The sequence below is a fragment of the Protobothrops mucrosquamatus genome, unplaced genomic scaffold (assembly GCF_001527695.2).
Source record: "Protobothrops mucrosquamatus isolate PMUCROS unplaced genomic scaffold, P.Mucros_1.0 scaffold1829, whole genome shotgun sequence".
NCBI classification, from domain to species: Eukaryota; Metazoa; Chordata; class Lepidosauria; order Squamata; family Viperidae; genus Protobothrops; species Protobothrops mucrosquamatus.
Genome location: NW_015387962.1, coordinates 1 through 23,520, shown reverse-complemented (window position 1 = coordinate 23,520; position 23,520 = coordinate 1). Strand labels below are relative to the sequence as shown.

The 23,520-nt window shown below is 43.3% G+C and overlaps 1 protein-coding gene across 1 annotated transcript in view; it reads left to right on the top strand.

Annotated features, from left to right (window-relative positions):
- LOC107294095 (acetyl-CoA carboxylase) overlaps positions 1-21,712 on the top strand; it is a gene marked incomplete at its 3' end in the record, with an annotated part of 122,076 nt that extends 100,364 nt beyond the window's left edge. Inside the window, exons 27-31 of the mRNA XM_015823301.1 lie at positions 4,762-4,785; positions 12,565-12,708; positions 13,973-14,069; positions 16,059-16,166; positions 21,605-21,712. Coding sequence (XP_015678787.1) covers positions 4,762-4,785; positions 12,565-12,708; positions 13,973-14,069; positions 16,059-16,166; positions 21,605-21,712 — 481 coding nt within the window. The remainder of the gene's footprint in view (positions 1-4,761; positions 4,786-12,564; positions 12,709-13,972; positions 14,070-16,058; positions 16,167-21,604) is intronic.
- Between the last annotated feature and the right edge of the window lie 1,808 nt (positions 21,713-23,520).

The following is a 23,520-nucleotide window of genomic DNA, read 5'->3' as shown; positions in this document are numbered from 1 at the left end:
AATTTTGCAAAAAGAAAAAAAAATCACAAACAGTTTCATCCGATTTTAATGTGACTTCTAAACAAAGAGACCTCTCATCCGATTTTAATGTGACTTCTAAACAAAGAGACCACTGCACACTCTACACATAGTGGGAATGTTGTTATCCTGGGGATTGTGCAAGAGCGCACATCTCTCTGACTGGTGATCCTAGTTTTGAATAGCAGGTTGTGGAAGGCAAACCTGGTTAGAAGAAAAAAGCGGGCAGAGGTAGAACTAACACCAAATTTAATTTAGATTTAAACCTAGCCAGTTAAAGACGAGCTATTTTATTCTATAGGTATTTAATCACGTTCTGCTTTCTGTCATATGAGAAATTGCAGCAAAGTCCTGGGGCACCTTAAAACATATTTATTATTGCATACATGTAGTCCTCAACTTATGACCTTAATTGGGCCCGGCAATGACAGTCATAAGTCGTGATGGTCATAAAGATAAGATAACCTTTATTGTCATTTTTTTTTACTGTGGGCACAACGGCACACATCCAAAATGAAATTTAGTTGCCCGCTCTCAAAGTGAAAAACATACATGACACACACCTAAACATACTATGAACAACATATGTATAGACCCACATCCCTACATATACGTAGCAAATAAATATTAAATACTGTCCATCTTGAATGTATAACGGAAGGATAATAAAGTGGGTCATCAAACATCGGTTTCTGTAAAAAAAAATAATCTTAACTTGTGCTCACATGACTGGGGATGCTACAAACAACCATAAATGCCAGCCAGTTGCCAAACACCCAAAATGCAGTTGTGGATTGCGGTTGGGGATGATGTCACAACTTCAGAACCAAAAGGTCGTAAGTACCTTTGGCGGGGAGAGGTCTATCGTAACTTTGAATGGTTGCTAAGCAACTGGTTGTAAGTCGAGGACTACCTGTATTACAATTGAATGACAGCTTTAGGAACTGTGTGGAGCTGCTCTGTTTTTCACCACAAGATCAGGCATTAAAACAGAGACTGATAACAAGGATCCTACTGTCCGGTGAATCCAAAAAAGACTTATTATATATCTACACTAAAATTAATTTTGATTACATTAAGTAGTTATTTTGGATGCCTTCCATATGTTTCTAAAGAAATGTTATTCCAGAGGGAGAAGGATCATGAATAGTTCCCTCATTCCCAGAATTAAAAATGATATTATGGTACAGCCTATGTGGCTTTCTCTGTGCGAATGTCATATAGGGTCTCGTACTTGAACAGGGGGTTGGACTAGAAGACCTCCAAGGTCCCTTCCAACTCCCATATTCTGTTCTTCTCGTGGCCACCTATTGCAGGCAAATCTAAAAGACGTGTAGGCCTAGGGAAGATTTTATTTTGAACAATGCTCCCATTAAATTTGCCTCCTGGAAAATACGGTTCGGTATTTTATATGACACAGTCCATATAACCAGATGGGCCCGTCCTTTTCATTCAAGGCAATAAAAATGAATCAGTTGAAATATCATCTCAAAAGTTCCTTCGGGGGAGTTAAGGCTCCCCCCCCACGCTCCTGTTGACTGGTCATTGACTTCATGGGATGAATATAAACGACGGCAAATGTCCGCTGATATCGAATGCCATGAAAAAGATACAGGTAGTCCTTGACTTAACAACCACAAATGAAACTAGAATTTCTGTCGCTAAGCGAGACGGGGGTTAAGTGAATTCTGCCCCATTTTAGGACTGTTCTTGCCACCGTAATTAATTGAGTCACTGCAGTTGTTAAGTTGTAACACGGTTGTTAAGTGAATCTGGCTTCCCCATTAACCTGGCTTGTCGGAAGGTAGCAAAAGGGGATCACATGACCCCCAGGACGCTGCAACCGTCATAAATACAAGCCAGTTGCCAAGCGTCTAAATTTTGATCATGTGACCATGGGGATGCTGCAGTGGTCGTAAGGGTGAAAAACGGCCAATGGGTCTTTTCAGTGCCATTGTAACTTTGAACGGTCATTAACCAAACTGTTGTAAGTCGAGGAGTACCTGTATACATGTGTGGGCACTCCAAGGAATGTTTCAGGAATATTCTGCCTCATGGAATCTTAAAAAAGAAAACAAAAATGGTTGCTTTTCACTGTGCATGCTCACCATCCAAATCTAAATAAAACAAACCAATAAACACAGAAGTTTATGGAGATGTAAGGGCAGCTGAACTTAATTCCAGGTAAAATGTTATATAACTGTGCAACCTGGGAATCCTACTTTACACACAGAAAGACACAGACACACATACACAGAGAAAGAGAGACGGGACGAGAAGGTTAGAAAGGAAAAGAGAAAAAGGGAAAAGAGAGAGGGAGAGAGAGAGAGGAAAAGAGACAGAGAGGAAGAAAGAGAGAGAGGGGAAGAGAGGAAAAGAAAAGGGAAGAGAGGGAGAGAGAGAGGAAGAAAGGGAGAGGGGAAGAGAGGAAGGGAAGGGAAAAGAGAAAGCGAGAGGAAAAAAGGAGAAGAGGAAGAGAGGGAGAGAGAGAAATGGAGAGACAGGGATAGAGAGAGGATGAGAGAGAGAGAGGAAGAAAGGGGAAGAGAAGAAGAGAATGGGGAAGAGAGAAAGAGGAAGAGAAAGGGGGAGAGAGAAGGAAAGCAAGTGAGAGAGAGAGAGAGAGCATTTTAATAATGCAGCTTCTACCTTTCCTAATCACGAACTGCAGGTGAAAAAAATAATGTCCATCCATGTGCTCAGTGAATTATTTATTTCTCCTGCCCCCATTCCTGAAAGAACCTGTGAAAGAACCAGTTAAATTTAGAAGAATTTAAGCTGAGCTCTGGTTGAGCTTTCACCCCTGAACGAATGTTCCCATATTCCGTTTTATTCTTGTTTGTGTATAGCGATTGATAATACAATATATACAATCACAGTTTAGCCAAACCTAAGCCCATTTTGAGTCCAGTAAATTATAGCAATTGAGAAATGGTTTCACTATTTAATATAAACGTGCATCAAACTAAGGACAACATCTATCTAATGTGTGAAGGACTGCATTGATAAGCTGAAGTACAGTTTTTTTTTAAAAAAAAAAATTAGGGATGAAGATGTTTGGATCATCCAGTTCACTTCAGTCTATCAATCTATTTATATCTTCGGGCTTTGCTTAATGCTACTAGCCAGCCACCATTTGCTAAGTCCTATCTACTGAAGGTTTTCTCAGTATAACACATTTTAAGATGGGGGCCAAATTCCAGAATTGTACCCAGATTTAAATTTGCTGAGTATCAACTCCCTTCAGCAAATACTCAATCATCCAGGTCACGGTTGTCCCAAAGATGCTTTTCAAAAAGCAACTGGACTTTCTTGGGTTTTTTTTCCCTTGACAATATTTTGCTTCTCATCCAGAAGCTTCTTGTATGAGAAGCAAAACATTTTCAAGGGGGAAAAAACAAGGAAATCAGTTGCCTTCTGAAAAGCACTTTTGGAACTCCCTTCAGCAGCAAATTCTCTGTAATATATATGCTACCAATTAGGTAATAAAGTTTGACTTGCTTCTGTTCATCCTGGCTGAAAAAATTGGTGAAGGAATATAATTAAATAATGTATCTGGCAGTGGGATTCAGTAGTGGTCGAGGGAAGGTGACGTCATTCCTTGTGGTCATAGACTCACTTCTTTTTCTTTTATGATGATGCTTTTTTTAATTTGGTATATGAAACTCACTACATTGTGATATTCACTCCCAAGTGATGTCCATCGGAACTTCAGGCATGAAAGATAAAGGCTACAAGTTAATTGGAATCAAACTGATTCATTGCTCATCCCTATGCACAGGAATCTAGTCAACTAACGGTTAGCACTATTTTGGCGCGAGATAATGGTTAACGGAATTCAAGAGGGGTTGGACAAACGTTTGTGACTATGTAGACACTCCTAGACTGATTCCTCTTTTGACTCCACCTGCAGATTCTGTTACTCCTCCTACAGGAACACATACTATATCTAGATAGTTGTTCTTTTTGGCTGAAATATAATTTACACTGAGATAAAGAAGAGGAACTGGATCCAAAGATGGTGTAGGAAGTTAAATTTGCTTTCCTCGGGACCCTGAAATATTCTCCCCTTCCCCCCAAACATTCACAGGGGATTCAGTGGAGACAGTGGCCCTGTTGTGTCCATAATACACTTTGCGCTATATTAGTAATCTTACAAAGAGTTACAATGCCTTAATGCCTTGCTACCCATCTTCAAAAGCTGGTTTTCAGTTAATTCTGTTTTACTTAACATTAAAAGGGCAAAATGTCCTACTATGGCTTGGTAATGTTCCCCATCGATTTCAATATAACGTATTTCTGAGTAAGTAGCTGTACAAATTGCAAGGGTAATAAATGTGTAAAGAATAGTTTGATAACACATTTTCCCCCAAAGAATTAAATGCAGCTAATTTTGTATAATTTTTATATGCCGTTGTCTTGAGGAAGAATTTCATAGTTTAAAAAGTGTCAAGAAAGAAGAAAATGGTTTTCCAAAGCACCTTTTGGAGTTGATTTTTTTCCCCATGTTTCATGATATTGCTGGATAAGCCCTTCTTTCCTATGTCCCATGGATGCTGCCAGAAAATAAATATGTTTATTTTATTTTCCACCTCTACCAATGTAATCCTTACAGCTTCTGCTTTGCACACTGGCTTGAATGACAGTTCTGATTATTATTTTTTTAAAAAAATATTGATTTATTCATTTTAATGATGGCTTCCACTAACCAATCTTTAACTAACTGTGGTTGTTTAATTACAGAGGGAACATTCCCACGCTCAACAGGTACAGTAATTCTCCTTTTTAGCTCTTTTAAAAAGTAGCTAGTTGTCAGAAGAATGTGTAGTTTTAACACAATTTTTTTAAAAAAGGGGTCTTAACAACCTAACTTTTTTATTTCGTTTTTTGGGGAATCTGGCTCCCACTCAAAGCTATACCAATCTCTAATCCTTATTTTCAGCGTTTTGTTTTTATGTTTTCCTCTGTTCCTCTTTGAATGTTTCTGTGTTTGTTCTTCTCTTTACCCTTTCTTTTGGCATGCTATAAAAATGACTTCACCAGCGCTCAAGACTTGTCTTACCTGCCTTAAAAACTTGTTCCAGATCTTGAAACAAAAACTGGTCGGTTTCTTTCCCTCTTTTCTTTTCCCTTGGGTAGCAAAGATGGAGCCCAGCTGGCCAACCCACCAATTGGGATTTAAAACAGAGTTGGTATTCCAAGTGGTTTTCAAAAATATATATATATACAGATAGACCTTGACTTACGATCACAGTTGTGCCCCAAATTTTGGTTGCTAAATGAGACAATTGTCAAGTTGAGTTTTGCCCTATCTTACAACCTTCCTGGTCACAATTGTTAAGTGATCACTGCAGTTGTTAAGTTAATATTACGGTTGTTTAGTGAATGCGGCTTCCCCGTGTCAGAAGGTTGCAAAAGGGGATCACGTGACCCTGGGAATGCTGCAGCTGTCATAAAATATGAATCAATGGCCAAGCGTCCAAATTTTGATCACGTGACCATCGGGATGCTTGCAAGTGGAAAATGGTCACAAGTCACATTTTCAGCGCTGTTGTAACTTTGAACGGTCACTAAACAAACTGTTGTGAGTCGAGGACTACCTGCACATTGGAAAAAAATAACCATTCTCCAGATGTTCTGGACGTTGACCCATATCCCAAATTTGTGAATGTCAAATTTCCCAGCTGGGGAAGGTTCTGAACGCAGGATCCTTAACCTTTTCATTTCCCTATATCTTAAATCTTTTTTTTATATATATAGGAAAGAGATTAGCAAAATATCCTTGTCAGTGTTTGCTCACCTCTGAGTAGAAGGGATGTTGTGTCTTCGCTCACCTGGCCTTCCCTGAGAAAGTGTCCATTAGCTTCTCTCAGACAAAGGCCAAGTCCCGTTTTCAAAAATGCCCAGGGGGAGAGAGTTTTTGAATTAAAACACTGGGAGGTGGGAGGGCGGGGAACCCTTTGCTTGGGGCTTAATTACCCAGTTCCTAAAGAAATAAAAATTATCTTATTGGATCGCGACCAAGAATTGGCAGAGTGGGTTTTGAAGACTAGCACTCACCCTTTTACAGCAGGGGAAGCAAACAGAAGACGCCTCCATCTTAACCACTGTCAAGAAAGACCCTAGAGCAGGGTTTTTAAAATCCTTTTGGGCTACAGATCCATTTGAAAGTCTGGTGAAACCTACGAAAAACCTAAATATTAATTGAATATTACATGAAATAAAATGTGGATCATACTCCAAAGTCAATGGCTCAGATTCGGCTGTCAAAAATATTTTAAAAAGAGAACTTGTGAGCCGGCCTGAGTCACCTTGTCAGGGAGATGGGCGGCATAAAAATTTAATTAATAAAAATAAACAACCTCAAATTACTTTAGACAGGGAGATTTATTGAAGATAACAAACCTTTTTGGAGAGTAAAAGTCACGCCATATTTAGCTGCCTACATGGGTTGCTGACTGAAAAACTAAATTTAATGAAAATATAGTTGTAATGTTTTTCTCAGCCAAGTTCAGAAGGCTCCTAAACTCTTATCTATAGACATCAAAGAGATCTGTGGAATTAAGAATTAATTAAGAACCCTGTTCTAGACCATCATGTGTGAAAATGATTTTGGGATGGGGACGGCCCAGTCAATGGCTTCTAGTGGTAGCTTTGTTTTTCCCGCTTGTTAAATCTTCCACCTGTATCTCCAGTTGGTTGAGGGGTGGTTTATCGTCTCCAGTTTGAATGCCTTGGCACAGATAATTTTCCGCTGCCATAAATTAACTTTTTTTTTTTAAAAAAAATGCCAACGATTCGGCTGTTCAGGGCGGAGGGTGGGTGGAAAGTGCTTGGCTGAGAACTAATTATTATATAGTCATTTGTCAGGAAAGATGTACAGCCTCTCACTTGAAAGAGAATGGATTTGCTTAGCCGTCTTCCAGAACTGTGTTTTCTTTCCCCCGTGTTGTTTCTTTCCTTTAAATGCAATTTTGCAAATATGGCTAAAGGCAAATTGGAGGGGGTGGGATAGAGATAAGCGGGAACTCAGTGGCTCATTCTATATTCTGGCCTGTTTCTCACTAAAGTAGTAATCACTGCACCATTTGAGGCAGGAGATAGAAGACTTGACATGACAGAATTTCTTTCCGTGTCAGAAGGAAATATGCCACATTTCACAAGTTAGCATGCCCTGGACAAGTCTATTTTTTTCCCTTAACCACCCAACAGGTTAGATTTTCACAGGTAGGGATTTTTTTTTTATCCACACAACAAAGCATTCAGTCGTTGCAGTTTCCTCCCTGGTAGAGAAGTGATGGCTTTTTTGTAGAGGTATTTGAAACTTTGGACCACAATCTTCTGCTTTGTATTTTGTGAGGAACTCATCCTGTAACATCAATTGATGTCACGATTGAAGGACCCAGGGGAAGGTTCTGGGTTCACATATGTACATGCACACAACCACTTTGCTGTCTGGCAATTTACTTGCCATTGACCAGGGGTCTCCAAACTTGGCAACTTTAGACTTGGTGGACTCCAAGAATTCTGGGAGTTGAAGTCCACAAGTCTTAAAAGTTGTCAAGTTTGGAGACCCGTGCCACAACAAGAGATAAACAAGGGTTAGGCTGCTGTTGTGTTAGGTCATATTTATCACACGTTGCTGACCAAGGACTGTTGTGTGGAATACTTTCTTCTGAATCAAAATGTTCACCAGATATTGTGAAAGATCTCTAGTGGTACAGGATATCAATTAGTATCTGCAATGCCACACTGTTGAATCAACCATTTCAGCTGGTCATGATGTAGGAGAGAGATGAGGAAAGGGGTAGATGTAAGTCAAGGTGAGCCATCAGTTGGATTCCAGATGTTGACTCATGAGTACTTCCATGATGACCAACAGTACAGTCATCTAGCAATTGTTTCTCAGTACCAGGAAGTTGCTCTCCATTGGAGAAGTAATGGGATCATCCAAAACCCATGGTTGAAGAAGAAATATGCTATGTAGGGGTGTCCATGGGGATGATAAAAAAATTCAAGATGGCGGTGCAATGCACAATTCAAACCCCGCCTCTTTTAATGTGCATTCCTTGTTTAAAAGGGGTGGGGCTTAGACTGACCGCCATCTTGTCCCCTTTGACCAACTCTCCAAATGTCCCGGGAATATAAGAAGCTATTTTATTCCAGGCTAGACTCCCCATTTATAATATTTGTATCCTTAGGAGCCCCACAGTCACTCCTAGGTTGTGATGCCCCAACAAAATGGCTACCAAATGAACACACAGGGTTATACACGCATACAACCAAATTTAACACTAATCAAATTCAGCATGGTTGTGTGACTGCTATTCTTCTGAACTGGTCAGGTGTGTTGCATAAACACAGCCTCTAGATCAGGGGTCTTCAAACTTGGCCCTTTTATGACTTGTGGACTTCAACTCCCAGAATTCCTCAGCTAGCATGCCTGACTGAGGAATTCTGGGAGTTGAAGTCCACAAGTCATAAAAGGGCCAAGTTTGAAGACCCCTGCTCTAGATGGCTTTTAGATAGATGCTCACAATAACATCTCACACACCTGTTTTAACACCATCTCTTGCCAATTCACAACGTGGGTAAGATTATTGCCTACAGGTAGTCCTCAACTAACAACCCCACATTTCTGTCACCAAGCAAGGCAGTTGTTAAGTGAGTTGCGCCCCACTTTATGAGCTTTTTTGCCACGGTGTTAAGCGAATCACTGCAGTCGTTAAGTGAATCGTGCAGTCGTTAAACAAATCTGACTTCCTCCAATAACTTCACTTGTCGGAAGCCATCTGAGAAAGTCAGAAATGGTGATCAAATGACCCCGGGACACTGCAACGGTCATAAATACATGCCAGTTGCCCAGCAACTGAATTTTGATCACATGACCCTGGAGATGCTGCAATGGTAAGTGTGAAAAACGGTCATGTCGCTTTTTTCAGTGCTGTTGTAACTTCAAACAGTCACTAAATGAATGGTTGTAACTCGAGGACTACCTGTATTTCAGAAAAGCATAACTTAGAACATTTCTGAGCCTGGTCTGTTGATGCTAATATATGGGCATTGAAATCCAGCATAAAGGTTATGTCCAGCTGGCACAGTGGACAATACCATTCTTAGGGATTTCTAAACATATTTCATCATGTTGTTGTGTATTTGTGTTGATGTACATCCATGGCCTTTGTTCAAAGAAAATATACGACGTCTTCAGAAACTAAAGTAGCTCCCTTTGTGTACATGGGCGTTTGTGTATATGTGTGTTCTTAATTTGCAAATGCTAATTAATACTATCTGTTTATCATCTGCTTCTGTCTGCCAGGGCAATGTATAGCCTCATTGTTGAAAACGTAAAGAGTTTGGGAATAGTCAAGATATAAATTATTCCGCAATATATGTGGGGTTTTTAAAAAAAAAAAAAAATAGTGGAACAGGAGAGAAGAATGCCCCCCGCCTGATCTTTTTTTAGACTATGCTATTTTTATTTTAATTATTTATTCGTCAAACAAAAATTACAAAATTCGAACGAACAAAGTGAAAAAAACCCAAAATGTGACAGGGATGGCAGGCACGTTAATGCATTTATGCACGCCCCCTTAAATATGGGATGAGGTCCACAGAAATTAAGTTGGCATTAAAACTATGAAAGTTAGCAGCTGAAACAACTGAATTGGGTAAGATACTCCAGACTTCAACAACTCTATAATTCTGGATGAAATTCTCTACCAGCTGTAGTCAAAAATCAGGGTCCTGATGCTGTTGGAGTCACAAAGCGTGAGGTCGAATTACAAAATCAAGATAGCCTTTAGTGAAAATTTCACTTCTGCCTTCTATTGATCAAATTATTTCAACAAATTCCACCAGTTATGGGTTTTGTTTTGTTTTTTTGTTTTCACGCAGCCTCAGTACTTCCATCTGCAGAATGGGTTTAGGATAATCTACCTCGCTAGAAATGTTACAAGTCTGCGATGCAGATAAAGTGCTTGAAAGCCCTTTTCAGATGCCAAGGGGCTAATGGAAGCGGGGATTCTTGCTCAGAGTAATCCCGCTGACAAGAGTTCTCTGGAAAGCCACGAATCTTAGATTAGCTCGCAACCAATTTTGCTCTCTTTTAATTTCAGCAGGTAATAACTATTTGAGAAAAGCAGACTTAAGAATCTGCAGGGCTGCAGACTGAAAATCCAGCCTCATGGAATTAAAATTATTATTAAATTCCTGACCTTTTAAAGACTGGCTCAGATAAAAAAAAATTTAAAAGGTAGAAGTGGTAGAAATAAATAAATAATTGCTAGTCACGTGGACAAAATCCAGCTCAATACATTCCAACAAACAAATGTGAATGCTTTTACATATCTAAAACTCAAGAGATCAAACTCTGAAGCCCCCATCTATTCACTAGGATCATTACTTTTAAACGCCACAATATATGTGAGGCATTACCATAAAAAGGAAAATAAAGGCAACAGCCTCTCTCCCCATCCCAAAATTTGGGTAGTCTAAAGTATTTCCTTGTGGTTTGAAAATCCTGGTGAAAATTTCAAATCCTAGAATGGTAGTTATAACAGAGACCTTAGAAGACTTAATCTAACATCTTATCCAGGACTCAGTTTCTATGGCTGTCCATCTCACATTCCTGACTTGCAACAATTAAAAAAAAAACAGCATCAGAAACAAAATTACAGATTCATAATAGCAGGCAAACATATTAACTATGATTAAAACCACCATGAAATTAATAGCTCTCATAGTAAGGAAATTCCTCCTTCTTTAGAGTTGGGATCTCCTATGCAAGGCTCCCACCATGCTATATATAGATAATACATTCAAACCTTCCCTACAACAGCCTTGCAAAGTATTGGAAGGATTTCCTCATAAAATATGAGTCTTTGCATACAACATTAAAGTTCATGATTTCCGTTGTTGCTGCTCAACTGTTTTACTGGCCAAGCTCAATCCCTGTAATTTTTGTTTTTACCTGAACATATATTTTTTTAAAAAGAAAAGATGAAAAAAAAACCCTGAGGTAGAAGCTCAATTGATAGTAATCTGTACTAGTAGTCGCCTTGCTAGTTTTGATGGGGATGTGGTTTCCTCCTTGGGGTGGAAACTACACCAAAGAGGAAACTAAACCCCCCACCAAAACTGTCAGGGCAAACTATTGCATACAGTTAAAAACAGACAGCAAACCCCACACTCCCTCATCCTGATGATGTTACCTAGTTGGGTAATGAGATGTCTTCAAGCTGCCACCAAGGAGTTGCAAGCTCTGAGTCACCAAGCTCAGAGACCATCAAGAGTTCTGTGTTTCCACCACATTGGAGTCTTTTTCCTTACCATGAAGGAATAGTTCTTTATATAATACATCCATGGGCTTTTGATATGTCCATGGTTGGGGGGTGGTGGTTTGTGTTTGTGTAAAAATTGGCAAACTGCTTGTTGTGGTCCCCAAACTCTGTGAAGCAGCCTTGTCTATTAGCCAAGCCACTTGTACCAGCTGTAGGGAGGGATTAAAATGCTCTGTCCATCCTGCAAGCCATTGCAGTGGCTTGTAGGCGTAGCCAAAGTAACATATTAAGAGCCTTGATAACAACAATACAGGCATTGGCATTCTTTTCCTGATCTTTTTTTTGGTGTTTGCTCAGGATCTTAAGGGGCAAAGCCACAATGCATTGTTCTAGTTCACAGAAATCCTTCTCGCTTTTAAAAATGGAAAAGTTATAACAAGTATAAAACCAATATTCTCACTCCTCTTTTGATCTGCTTTGATGTTTCGGTGACCACTGAAGCTCCTTTGAAACTCATTTTCACTTCTACTGAAGCTGTTTAAAAAACCTGGTTAGCAGGTTCCTCAACTGACTATCCAGATTTTTTTCCCTTCAACAATTTTGGAGGTTACTGAGTAGCACATTAGTGCTATTCTGTTGCCGCTATTATTTTAACTGTGGCCTCTTGGTTTTGTAGTACAGCTAACCGTTCCCCAATTGGTGGAACAATTCGCCACTTCTTGTTTTGAATTCAGCCCTGTCAAGAGTTGAGGAAGAGGGTGGGATGAGGGCAGGGTCTGAACGTACCTAAGAGTAAATCTTGGAAACCTGCGATCTGCGAATTTAATTTTGAACAACCATTCAGATGGTTTCTTTAGGAAAGTTAGAGCCAACATCATGGTAAGCTTAAATCCACTCCTATCCTAGTTTTGTGTGCTTGTTTCTTCGAACTTCTGTATGCCAAACCAAGTGAAGTTTTCTCCTTTATTTTACTGACACACACCCTTCCCCCCCCCTCCCAAAAAAGAGAGAGTCTCTAACTCAGTGTTTCTCAACCTTGACAATTTTAAGGCATGTGGACTTCAACTCCCAGAATTCCACAGCCAGCAATGCTGGCTGTGGAATTCTGGGAGTTGAAGTCCACATGCCTTAAAATTGTCAAGGTTGAGAAACACTGTTCTAACTAGTTTTATCAGCTCTTTTGTTTCTCCTGACCTTCTTTTTGAGCCCTGTCTGTCCTCTGCTGGTCTCCTAATACGTCCTGTGATTTGAACCTGCTGTTTAGAATGTCCTTCTCGTCTAACCTTAACCATTACGGGATGGTCCACGTGGCCAGCGTGAGCGACGTTCTCCTGGACAATTCTTTCACCCCACCCTGCCAGCGCATGGGAGGCATGGTTTCCTTCCGAACCTTTGAAGACTTCGTCCGGTAAGCAATGGAGGAGTAGCCAGAGCTGGGACAGGATGGCTTGTTTTCCATCACTTCTGCTTTCAGCTTCTTCTGTCTGAAGTCTTGTCCTGCTGCAGTGTACAGGTTGAGCTAGGTATCAGAAAGGGTCATTTGAAGGCAGGATTGGAAGGGTAGGAGGACAAAATAGCATAAGGGTGAAGGGATCTGGGGCAAGGCTCTGTTGAACATATTATGAAGGAGATGTTGGTTTAACTATGAATATCTATGGAGGTTCTCAGTCATCCAAGTCACGGTTGTCCCATAGGTGCTTTTTCAGAAGCAGCTAGATCAGTGGTTCTCAACCTGTGGGTCGGGACCCCATTTGGGGTCGATCGACCATTTCACGGGGGTCGCCAAGCAAGGCTGTCCGCCATTTTTTTTGCCCGCCATTTTTTCCCCTTTTCCGGCGGGTGCCTTACCTCCCTTGGGCTGGGCCAGCTGGTGGTCGGCCTGCTCCGTCTCTGCCGCTTGCCAGCTACGCCTCGGCCGGCGCAGGGGCCGGAACCACGCATGCGCGGCGCTCCCGGGCAGGGAAAGTCCTCGACTTACAACCAGTTGGGTAGTCCTCGACTTACGACCGGTTTAGTCCTCGACTTATGACCGGTTTAGTCCTCGACTTACGACCGGTTGGGGTCGCGGCATTAAAAAGGTTGAGAACCACTGAGCTAGATTTTCTTGGTTTTTCCTTGAAGACGTTTTGCTTCTCATCCGGTTCCAGAAGAACTGAAGAAGCGTCTTGGATGAGAAATGAAACGTCTTCAAGTAAAAAACGAAGAAAGTCCAGTTTTTGGAAAAGCACCTTTAGGTTGAGCTTTGAAGTTGTCTGCTTTGTCTGGGTAAGGGAAGGCACTGGCCTGTGCAGTTTGTCGTCATATAGTTCACTGTTTCTCAACCTTGGAGACGTTAAGATGTGTGGACTTCAACTCCCAGAATTCTCCAGTCAGCAATGCTGGCTGAGGACCTCTGGGAGTTGAAGTCCTTCTGAAAGCCACCAAGATTGAGAAACACTTGTAACGGCAAGCAATTTTGTCCCATCCTCTTCTCCCTTCCTACTTGTTACACCTTTTGATGTTGTGCTTTGCCTTCAGAAATATTGCAGGATATTGTGGGCCAGAGAAACCAGAAGAGGACGGGTGGGACAAGTTTGAGGCAATGAAAATTGAACGCTGGGAATATCTTAAAATGTTGGATTGCTATTGGATGTTTTGATGATGGTTGATCTTTTGCTTGTGTCCTGCTTCAGACTTTTTGATGAGATTATGGGATGCTTTTGCGACTCTCCACCTCCGAGTCCCACCTTTCCAGAATCGGGGCACCCGTCCCTGTATGATGAAGATAAGGTACAGTAGTCTATCCTGATTGGGTTTGACAGTAGAGGCAGCTTCTTGAGTTGAGTGGACGGGGATGAGTTAAAAGAGGTGTGGAGAAAAAGGTGTGTGCAAGCAGATGGATGCACTTCATTAAAGCAGCTGTATCTTTTCTGGGTTTGCGCAACATATTTGAGTACCAGTAGAAGGTAATACTTGTAGCTCAGGGTTGAAATGCGGGGTCTTTGATGCTCTCTGAGCTTGGTTGGGTGCTTTCTTGCAGACGTTTTATTACTCTTGCACTGATGATGTTATCTAGTTGGGTAGTGAAATGCTGCAAGAAAACAACCAACCAAGCTCAGAGAGCATCAAGGACCCCACATTTCAACCCTGAGCTATAAATATTCTCTTCTGTTGGTAGCATACATGGGCATCCAATGCTTCAGAAAGCATGCAAATGAGAGAATTTTGCATGTAGGCAAATCTCAACCTAGCACTGATGATGTTACTTAGTTAGGTAACGAAACGTCTGCAAGAAAACAACCAAGCTCAGAGACCACCAGAGACTCCAGATTTGCATACTTTTTTGCCTTTGAATCTGGAGGAACGCACTGCCCTAATCCATAGTATTCCTTGTTTCTGAGGATGGTAGAATCTTATGTGTTCCAGATCCATGAGAAACGGAGTCACCAAGATGTCATGCAAAATTACACGAGGCCTATTCTTAGCTTAAGGGCATTGGATGCTATTGCATGAAGATGTGTGATGGCATAGTCTCAGTTTTGGGGAAAAAATGACCTCATATCTTGCAAGACTATCCTATATCTTCAGAAGTGGAAATCTCATATGACAATGTCAACATAAGATGACATCTGTAAGAAACAAATTAAAAATTGCATAGTTTTAAGACCTGGAGGAACGTTGGCCATGGGGTCGCGATGGGTCGGACACGACTTCGCAATTAACAACAACAAAAAGCCGCCCAGAGCTTCCTGACAGGGCAGATAGGTGGCATAAACATTTAATAAATAAAAAATAAATAAACAATGTCAGCAGTCTTATGAGATTTGGGCCCTACATTTATTGCATTTTTGACAGCTATGAATAGATGCTATGAAAGAGCTCTGATGGTGCAGTGGTTAAAGTGCAGTATTGCAGGCAAACTCTGCCTACAGCCTGAAGTTCAATCCTGAACAAGCTCAAGGTTGACTCAGCCTTCCATCCTTCCGAGGTCGGTAAAATGAGGACCCAAGATTGTTCGGGGCAATATGCAGATAATTCTTCTACATTGTAAACTGCCCAGAGAGTGCTGTAAAACACTATGGCAGTGGTGCTGAACCTATGGCACGCGTGCCAGAGGCGGCACTCGGAGCCCTCTCTGTGGGCACATGTGCCGTTGCCCCAGCCTCGCCTCCCCCTGTGATCCCCTCCTCACCAGCAACCCCCCTGGAGGAGAGTTGCCCCCGAGCGTGGCCCACGCAGAGCAGCGCAGCCAAGGACATGGCAGCCAGGCAGAGTAGACAAGACTCTGCCCTCACACCCCATTGCGCACAGTTGATGCTGCGGGGCGCGGGCAGAGGGCATGGCCACCATGACGCTGCTGGGTTGCCTGGGCGATCTGTGGCGGGTCCTGGAGGCAGTGAGTGGCCCTGCGGGCAGGCGGGGCGGAGGACAGGGTGGGGGCGGGGCAGGGGGTGAAGCAGAGGCGGGGCCAGTTTTTGGGCACTCGGTCTCTAAAAGGTTCGCCATCACTGCACTATGGGTGGCATATAAGCCTAATTGCTATTGCTCTTGTTATGTCTAGCTGGATCACTAACGCTCAAGCGTGACACACCAATGTGTTGGTGATTCTTGCTTTGGCAATTTTTAAAAACAGTTAAATTACAGAATTTAGAAGGACGTACTGTTCCCATCTAAAGTATGAACAGCCATTATGCAGCCATCGATTTATTACTGCGTTTTCTCTCTCTCTCTGTGTCTCCCCCACACCAATCCACCTTCTGATTTTTCTTTGAACCATAGAGCGCTCGAGATGAACCTATTCATATCCTGAATGTCGCCATTAAGACTGATTGTGATATTGACGACGAAGGTCTCGCTGCCATGTTCAGGGAATTCACGCAGAGCAAGGTGCCGTTCTTCAGTTATCTGTTTTTCCTTCATCTGTTTAGCAAAATGGAATGCAGATTCTATCCATCATTGCTGCCGTCTTCCTACTTTTTTTTTCTTTCTTTTGGAGCTGTTCGCTTATCTTTAAAGACAAGTGTCAACTCCTTGGGACAACAGCCTCCTTTCCCCCCCCCCCTTCTGGTCACTGATAGCACTATAGAAAATAATAACATGGCTCAGCAGCTCTCTAGTCTGAGTTATTTGTAAATAATTGTAGAAGTCACTCAGCAGTATCACTTCACAACTGAAGAAGGGTGCCATCTGATTAGATCTTAAAAAGTAGTCTCATTTTTTAACTCTGCCAGGAGAAAAACCATCTTCATGCCAAGACTGACCTTACTTTTCAGGCCAAGGGGATGGGGCAAATTAGACCTTTTTTTGGAGATCCCATTCTTGGTCTGTTTAGACAAAATACAGGTAGTCCTCGACTTACGACCACAGTTGAGCCCCAAATTTCTGCTGCTAAACGAGACAGTGGTTAAATGAATTTTGCCCTATTTTACGATCTTTCTTGCCACCGTCGTTAAGTGAATCACTGCAGTTGTTAAATTAAAAGTATGATTATTAAATGAACCTGGCTTCCCCGTTGACTTGTGCTTGTCAGAAGGTAGCAGAAGGGGATCATATGACCCCAGGAGGCTGCAACCGCCATAGATACAAATCAGTTGCCAAGCGCCCAGATTTTGATGATGTGACCATGGGGATGCTGCAACAGCCATAAGTCTGAAAATGGTCATAAGTCACTTTTTTCAGTGCCATTGTAACTTCGAACGGTCACAGAATGAACTGTCGTAAGTCAAGGACGACCTATAATGATTGATACTTAATACAAATGAAGACCCTCCTTACAACTGGACTGGAACCAAAGGAAGCAGATTGAATGACCTACTTCATTTCTGAAAGGCATTACACAGCCTTGGTGAGAAGGAGTGGTGGCGCTGTGGTTAGAATGCAGCATTGCAGGCAAACTCTGCCCAATGCCAGCAGTTCGATCCTGACCGGCTCAAGGCTGACTCAGGTTTCCATCCTTCCGTGGTCGGTAAAACGAGGACCCAGATTATTGGGGGGCAAAATGCTGACTCTGTAATCCACTTAGAGCAGGGGTCCCCAACCCCTGGTCCGTGGACGGGTACCGGGCCGCGGCATGCCAGCAACCGGGCCACACAAACCAGCAAAGCCCCATCCGTGGGATGCAGGTAGCATACAAAACCACGCCCCCTCCGGTCCGCGGGAAAACCTCTCTCCACGTAACCGGTCCCTGGTGCCCAAAAGATTGGGGACCTCTGGCTTAGAAAGGGCTGTAAAGCAGTGTGAGGCAGTATATAAGTCTGCTATTGCTATTGCTATTTCTTGCAATTACTTTATTAAAAACATTAAAATGATGAAATTTGCACCCCTTTTCCCCTATTCTATTTTTGTTTCATTTTGTTTTAATACATTTTTTTAAAAGAAAAATAAATACTTAAGTTCATTTAAGGGGGAACCTTAAATCCCCCAGCTTGGAACAAAAAGCGATTCAATCAAACCAAGCCTTGCCTCGGGGATGCACAGATGAGGAATGGCTGTTTTCGATCTCTCTCGCTCCACCCTCAAGAATCCCTAGATTTCATTTCTTCCCATATAATGAACTGTTAAGCTAGGTTTTCTTTCATTTGCATGAACGGGCTTGTGGGGTGTGTATGTGTGTGTGTGTGTGTGTTTTAAGTGTGTCTGGAAGAGAGAAGGCGTTGTGCATTAAACTATCAAATAGCTTGATCCAAATTGCCCAANCAACCTGTGGGTCGGGACCCCATTTGGGGTCGATCGACCATTTCACGGGGGTCGCCAAGCAAGGCTGTCCGCCATTTTTTTTGTCCGCCATTTTTTCCCCTTTTCCGGCGGGTGCCTTACCTCCCTTGGGCTGGGCCAGCTGGTGGTCGGCCTGCTCCGTCTCTGCCGCTTGCCAGCTACGCCTCGGCCGGCGCAGGGGCCGGAACCACGCATGCGCGGCGCTCCCGGGCAGGGAAAGTCCTCGACTTACAACCAGTTGGGTAGTCCTCGACTTACGACCGGTTTAGTCCTCGACTTATGACCGGTTTAGTCCTCGACTTACGACCGGTTGGGGTCGCGGCATTAAAAAGGTTGAGAACCACTGAGCTAGATTTTCTTGGTTTTTCCTTGAAGACGTTTTGCTTCTCATCCGGTTCAAGAAGAACTGAAGAAGCGTCTTGGATGAGAAATGAAACGTCTTCAAGTAAAAAACGAAGAAAGTCCAGTTTTTGGAAAAGCACCTTTAGGTTGAGCTTTGAAGTTGTCTGCTTTGTCTGGGTAAGGGAAGGCACTGGCCTGTGCAGTTTGTCGTCATATAGTTCACTGTTTCCCAACCTTGGAGACTTTAAGATGTGTGGACTTCAACTCCCAGAATTCTCCAGTCAGCAATGCTGGCTGAGGACCTCTGGGAGTTGAAGTCCTTCTGAAAGCCACCAAGATTGAGAAAGACTTGTAACGGCAAGCAATTTTGTCCCATCCTCTTCTCCCTTCCTACTTTATTACACCTTTTGATGTTGTGCTTTGCCTTCAGAAATATTGCAGGATATTGTGGGTCAAAGAAACCAGAAGAGGACGGGTGGGACAAGTTTGAGGCAATGAAATGGAACGCTGGGAATATCTTAAAATGTTGGATTGCTATTGGATGTTTTGATGATGGTTGGTCTTTTGCTTGTGTCCTGCTTCAGACTTTTTGATGAGATTATGGGATGCTTTTGCGACTCTCCACCTCCGAGTCCCACCTTTCCAGAATCGGGGCACCCGTCCCTGTATGATGAAGATAAGGTACAGTAGTCTATCCTGATTGGGTTTGACAGTAGAGGCAGCTTCTTGAGTTGAGTGGACGGGAATGAGTTAAAAGAGGTGTGGAGAAAAAGGTGTGTGCAAGCAGATGGATGCACTTCATTAAAGCAGCTGTATCTTTTCTGGGTTTGCGCAACATATTTGAGTACCAGTAGAAGGTAATACTTGTAGCTCAGGGTTGAAATGCGGGGTCTTTAATGCTCTCTGAGCTTGGTTGGGTGCTTTCTTGCAGATGTTTTATTACCCTTGCACTGATGATGTTATTTAGTTGGGTAATGAAATGCTGCAAGAAAACAACCAACCAAGCTCAGAGAGCATCAAGGACCCCACATTTCAACCCTGAGCTATAAATATTCTCTTCTGTTGGTAGCATACATGGGCATCCAATGCTTCAGAAAGCATGCAAATGAGAGAATTTTGCATGTAGGCAAATATCAACCTAGCACTGATGATGTTACTTAGTTAGGTAACGAAACGTCTGCAAGAAAACAACCAAGCTCAGAGACCACCAGAGACTCCAGATTTGCATACTTTTTTGCCTTTGAATCTGGAGGAACGCACTGCCCTAATCCATAGTATTCCTGGTTTCTGAGGATGGTAGAATCTTACGGGTTCCAGATCCATGAGAAACGAAATCCGAGTCGTCAAGACGTCATGCAAAATTACATGAGGCCTATTCTTAGCTTAAGGTAGTGATGGCGAACCTTTTAGAGACCGAGTGCCCAAACTGCAACCCAAAACCCACTTATTTATCGCTGGGTGCCAGGTGGGCGTGGCCCACTGGGTGGGCGTGGCTGTGGTGGTCACGGCAGATTGGGTGGGTGTGGCCAAGGTGGGCGTGATCACCTCGATGTTGCTCGTGGGGAGGGACGCCTGTGGGGGCCGGGCAGGGTTGGAGGAGATCCAGGTGGATCTGGCAGGTGGGGCAGTGGGCAGGAGGCTCGTCCTGCGGGGTGAGGCGAGGCAAGGTGAGGCAGGGCGGGGGTGCCATTGTCACAGGGCAAGGTGAGGCAGGGGCCGGGGCGGCGGTGGCTGCCTGACACCATCAGCCCCTGCACACAGAGGCCAGTGAGCGCATGGGTGCTGGGATGCATCCGGCCAAGTGAGACCTCGGTGAGTTAGCAGGCGGCTGGTTGAAGAGGGACGGTTGCCATCTCCGGGGCATGGCGTGCGTGCCACAGAGAGGGCTCTGAGTGCCACCGCTGGCACGTGTGCCATAGGTTCGCCACCACTGGCTTAAGGATTGGAAAACCTTTCAGGCATTGGAAGCTATCGCATGAAGATGTGTGATGGCATAGTCTCAGTTTTGGGAAAAAAAATGGCCCCATAACTTGCAAGACTATCCTATATCTTCAGAAGTGGAAATCTCATACAACAATGTCAATTTAAGGTGACATCTTCTGTAAGAAACAAATTTAAAAATTACGTAGTTTTAAGATTTAATTATTTAACTATTTGTCTTTTTGGAGCCTAGTAAGCCACCCAGAGCTTCCTGACAGGGCAGATAGGTGGCATAAACATTTAATAAATAAAATAAATAAATAAACAATGTCAGCAATCTTATGAGATTTGGGCCCTACATTTATTGCATTTTTGACAGCTATGAATAGATGCTATGAAAGAGCTCTGATGGTGCAGTGGTTAAAGTGCAGTATTGCAGGCAAACTCTGCCTACAGCCTGAAGTTCAATCCTGAACAAGCTCAAGGTTGACTCAGCCTTCCATCCTTCCGAGGTCGGTAAAATGAGGACCCAAGATTGTTCGGGGCAATATGCAGATAATTCTTCTACATTGTAAACTGCCCAGAGAGTGCTGTAAAGTACTAAGGCAGTGGTGGCGAACCTATGGCACGCGTGCCAGAGGCGGCACTCGGAGTCCTCTCTGTGGGCACACGTGCCGTTGCCCCAGCCTTGCCTCCCCCTGCGATCCCCTCCTCACTTGCAGCCCCCTTGGAGGAGAGTCGCCCCCGAGCGTGGCCCACGTGGAGCAGCGCAGCCAAGAACATGGCAGCCAGGCAGCGTAGACAAGACTCTGCCAGGCAGCGTAGACAAGACTCTGCGGGGCGCGGGCAGAGGGCGTGGCCGCCATGGCGCTGCTGGGTTGCCTGGGTGATCTGTGGCGGGTCCTGGAGGCAGTGAGTGGCCCTGCGGGCAGGCGGGATGGGTGGGGGCGGGGCAGGGGGTGAAGCAGAGGTGGGGCCAGTTTTTGGGCACTCGGTCTCTAAAAGGTTCGCCATCACTGCACTATGGGTGGCATATAAGCCTAATTGCTATTGCTCTTGTTATGTCTAGCTGGATCACTAACGCTCAAGCGTGACACACCAATGTGTTGGTGATTCTTGCTTTGGCAATTTTTAAAAACAGTTAAATTACAGAATTTAGAAGGACGTACTGTTCCCATCTAAAGTATGAACAGCCATACTTCCAGAATTCTGAAGGGTACAATAGGGTCTCCATTCCACCTGCAAACATTATGCAGCCATCGATTTATTACTGCGTTTTCTCTCTCTCTCTCTCTCTCTCTCTGTCTCCCCCACACCAATCCACCTTCTGATTTTTCTTTGAACCATAGAGCGCTCGAGATGAACCTATTCATATCCTGAATGTCGCCATTAAGACTGATTGTGATATTGACGACGAAGGTCTCGCTGCCATGTTCAGGGAATTCACGCAGAGCAAGGTGCCGTTCTTCAGTTATCTGTTTTTCCTTCATCTGTTTAGCAAAATGGAATGCAGATTCTATCCATCATTGCTGCCGTCTTCCTACTTTTTTTCTTTTCTTTTGGAGCTGTTCACTTATCTTTAAAGACAAGTGTCAACTCCTTGGGACAACAGCCTCCTTCCCCCCCCCTTCTGGTCACTGATAGCACTATAGAAAATAATAACATGGCTCAGCAGCTCTCTAGTCTGAGTTATTTGTAAATAATTGTAGAAGTCACTCAGCAGTATCACTTCACAACTGAAGAAGGGTGCCATCTGATTAGATCTTAAAAAGTAGAGCCTCTCTTCTCATTTTTTAACTCTGCCAGGAGAAAAACCATCTTCATGCCAAGACTGACCTTACTTTTCAGGCCAAGGGGACGGGGCAAATTAGACCTTTTTTGGAGATCCCATTCTTGGTCTGTTTAGACAAAATACAGGTAGTCCTCGACTTACGACCACAATTGAGCCCCAAATTTCTGCTGCTAAACGAGACAGTGGTTAAATGAATTTTGCCCTATTTTACGATCTTTCTTGCCATCGTTGTTAAATGAATCACTGCAGTTGTTAAGTTAAAAATATGATTATTAAATGAACCTGGCTTCCCCATTGACTTGTGCTTGTCAGAAGGTAGCAGAAGGGGATCACGTGATCCCGGGGCGCTGCAACTGTCATGGATACAAATCAGTTGCCAAATTTTGATGATGTGACCATGGGGATGCTGCAACAGCCATAAGTCTGAAAATGGTCCTAAGTCACTTTTTTCAGTGCCGTTGTAACTTCGAATGGTCACAGAATGAACTGTCGTAAGTCAAGGACGACCTATAAACGATTGATACTTAATACAAATGAAGATCCTCCTTCTTACAACTGGACTGGAACCAAAGGAAGCAGATTGAATGACCTACTTCATTTCTGAAAGGCATTACACAGCCTTTGTGAGAAGCAGTGGTGGCGCTGTGGTTAGAATGTAGCATTGCAGGCAAACTCTGCCCAATGCCAGCAGCTCAATCCTGACCAGCTCAAGGCTGACTCAGCTTTCCATCCTTCCGTGGTCGGTAAAATGAGGACCCAGATTATTGGGGAGCAAAATGCTGACTCTGTAAACCACTTAGAGCAGGGGTCTCCAACCCCTGGTCCGTGGACCGGTATCGGGCCGCAGCATGCCAGCAACCGGGCCACACAAACCAGCAAAGCCCCATCCGTGGGATGCAGGCAGCATACAAAACCACGCGCCCTCCGGTCCGCAGAAAAACCGCTCTCCATATAACCAGTCCCTGATGCCCAAAAGGTTGGGGACCTCTGGCTTAGACAGGGCTGTAAAGCACTGTGAGGCAGTATATAAGTCTGCTATTGCTATTGCTATTTCTTGCAATTACTTTATTAAAAACATTAAAATGATGAAATTTGCACCCCTTTTCCCCTATTCTATTTTTGTTTCATTTTGTTTTAATACATTTTTTTAAAAGAAAAATAAATACTTAAGTTCATTTAAGGGGGAACCTTAAATCCCCCAGCTTGGAACAAAAAGCGATTCAATCAAACCAAGCCTTGCCTCGGGGATGCACAGATGAGGAATGGCTGTTTTGGATCTCTCTCGCTCCACCCTCAAGAATCCCTAGATTTCATTTCTTCCCATATAATGAACTGTTAAGCTAGGTTTTCTTTCATTTGCATGAACGGGCTTGTGGGGTGTGTATGTGTGTGTGTGTGTGTGTTTTAAGTGTGTCTGGAAGAGAGAAGGCGTTGTGCATTAAACTATCAAATAGCTTGATCCAAATTGCCCAA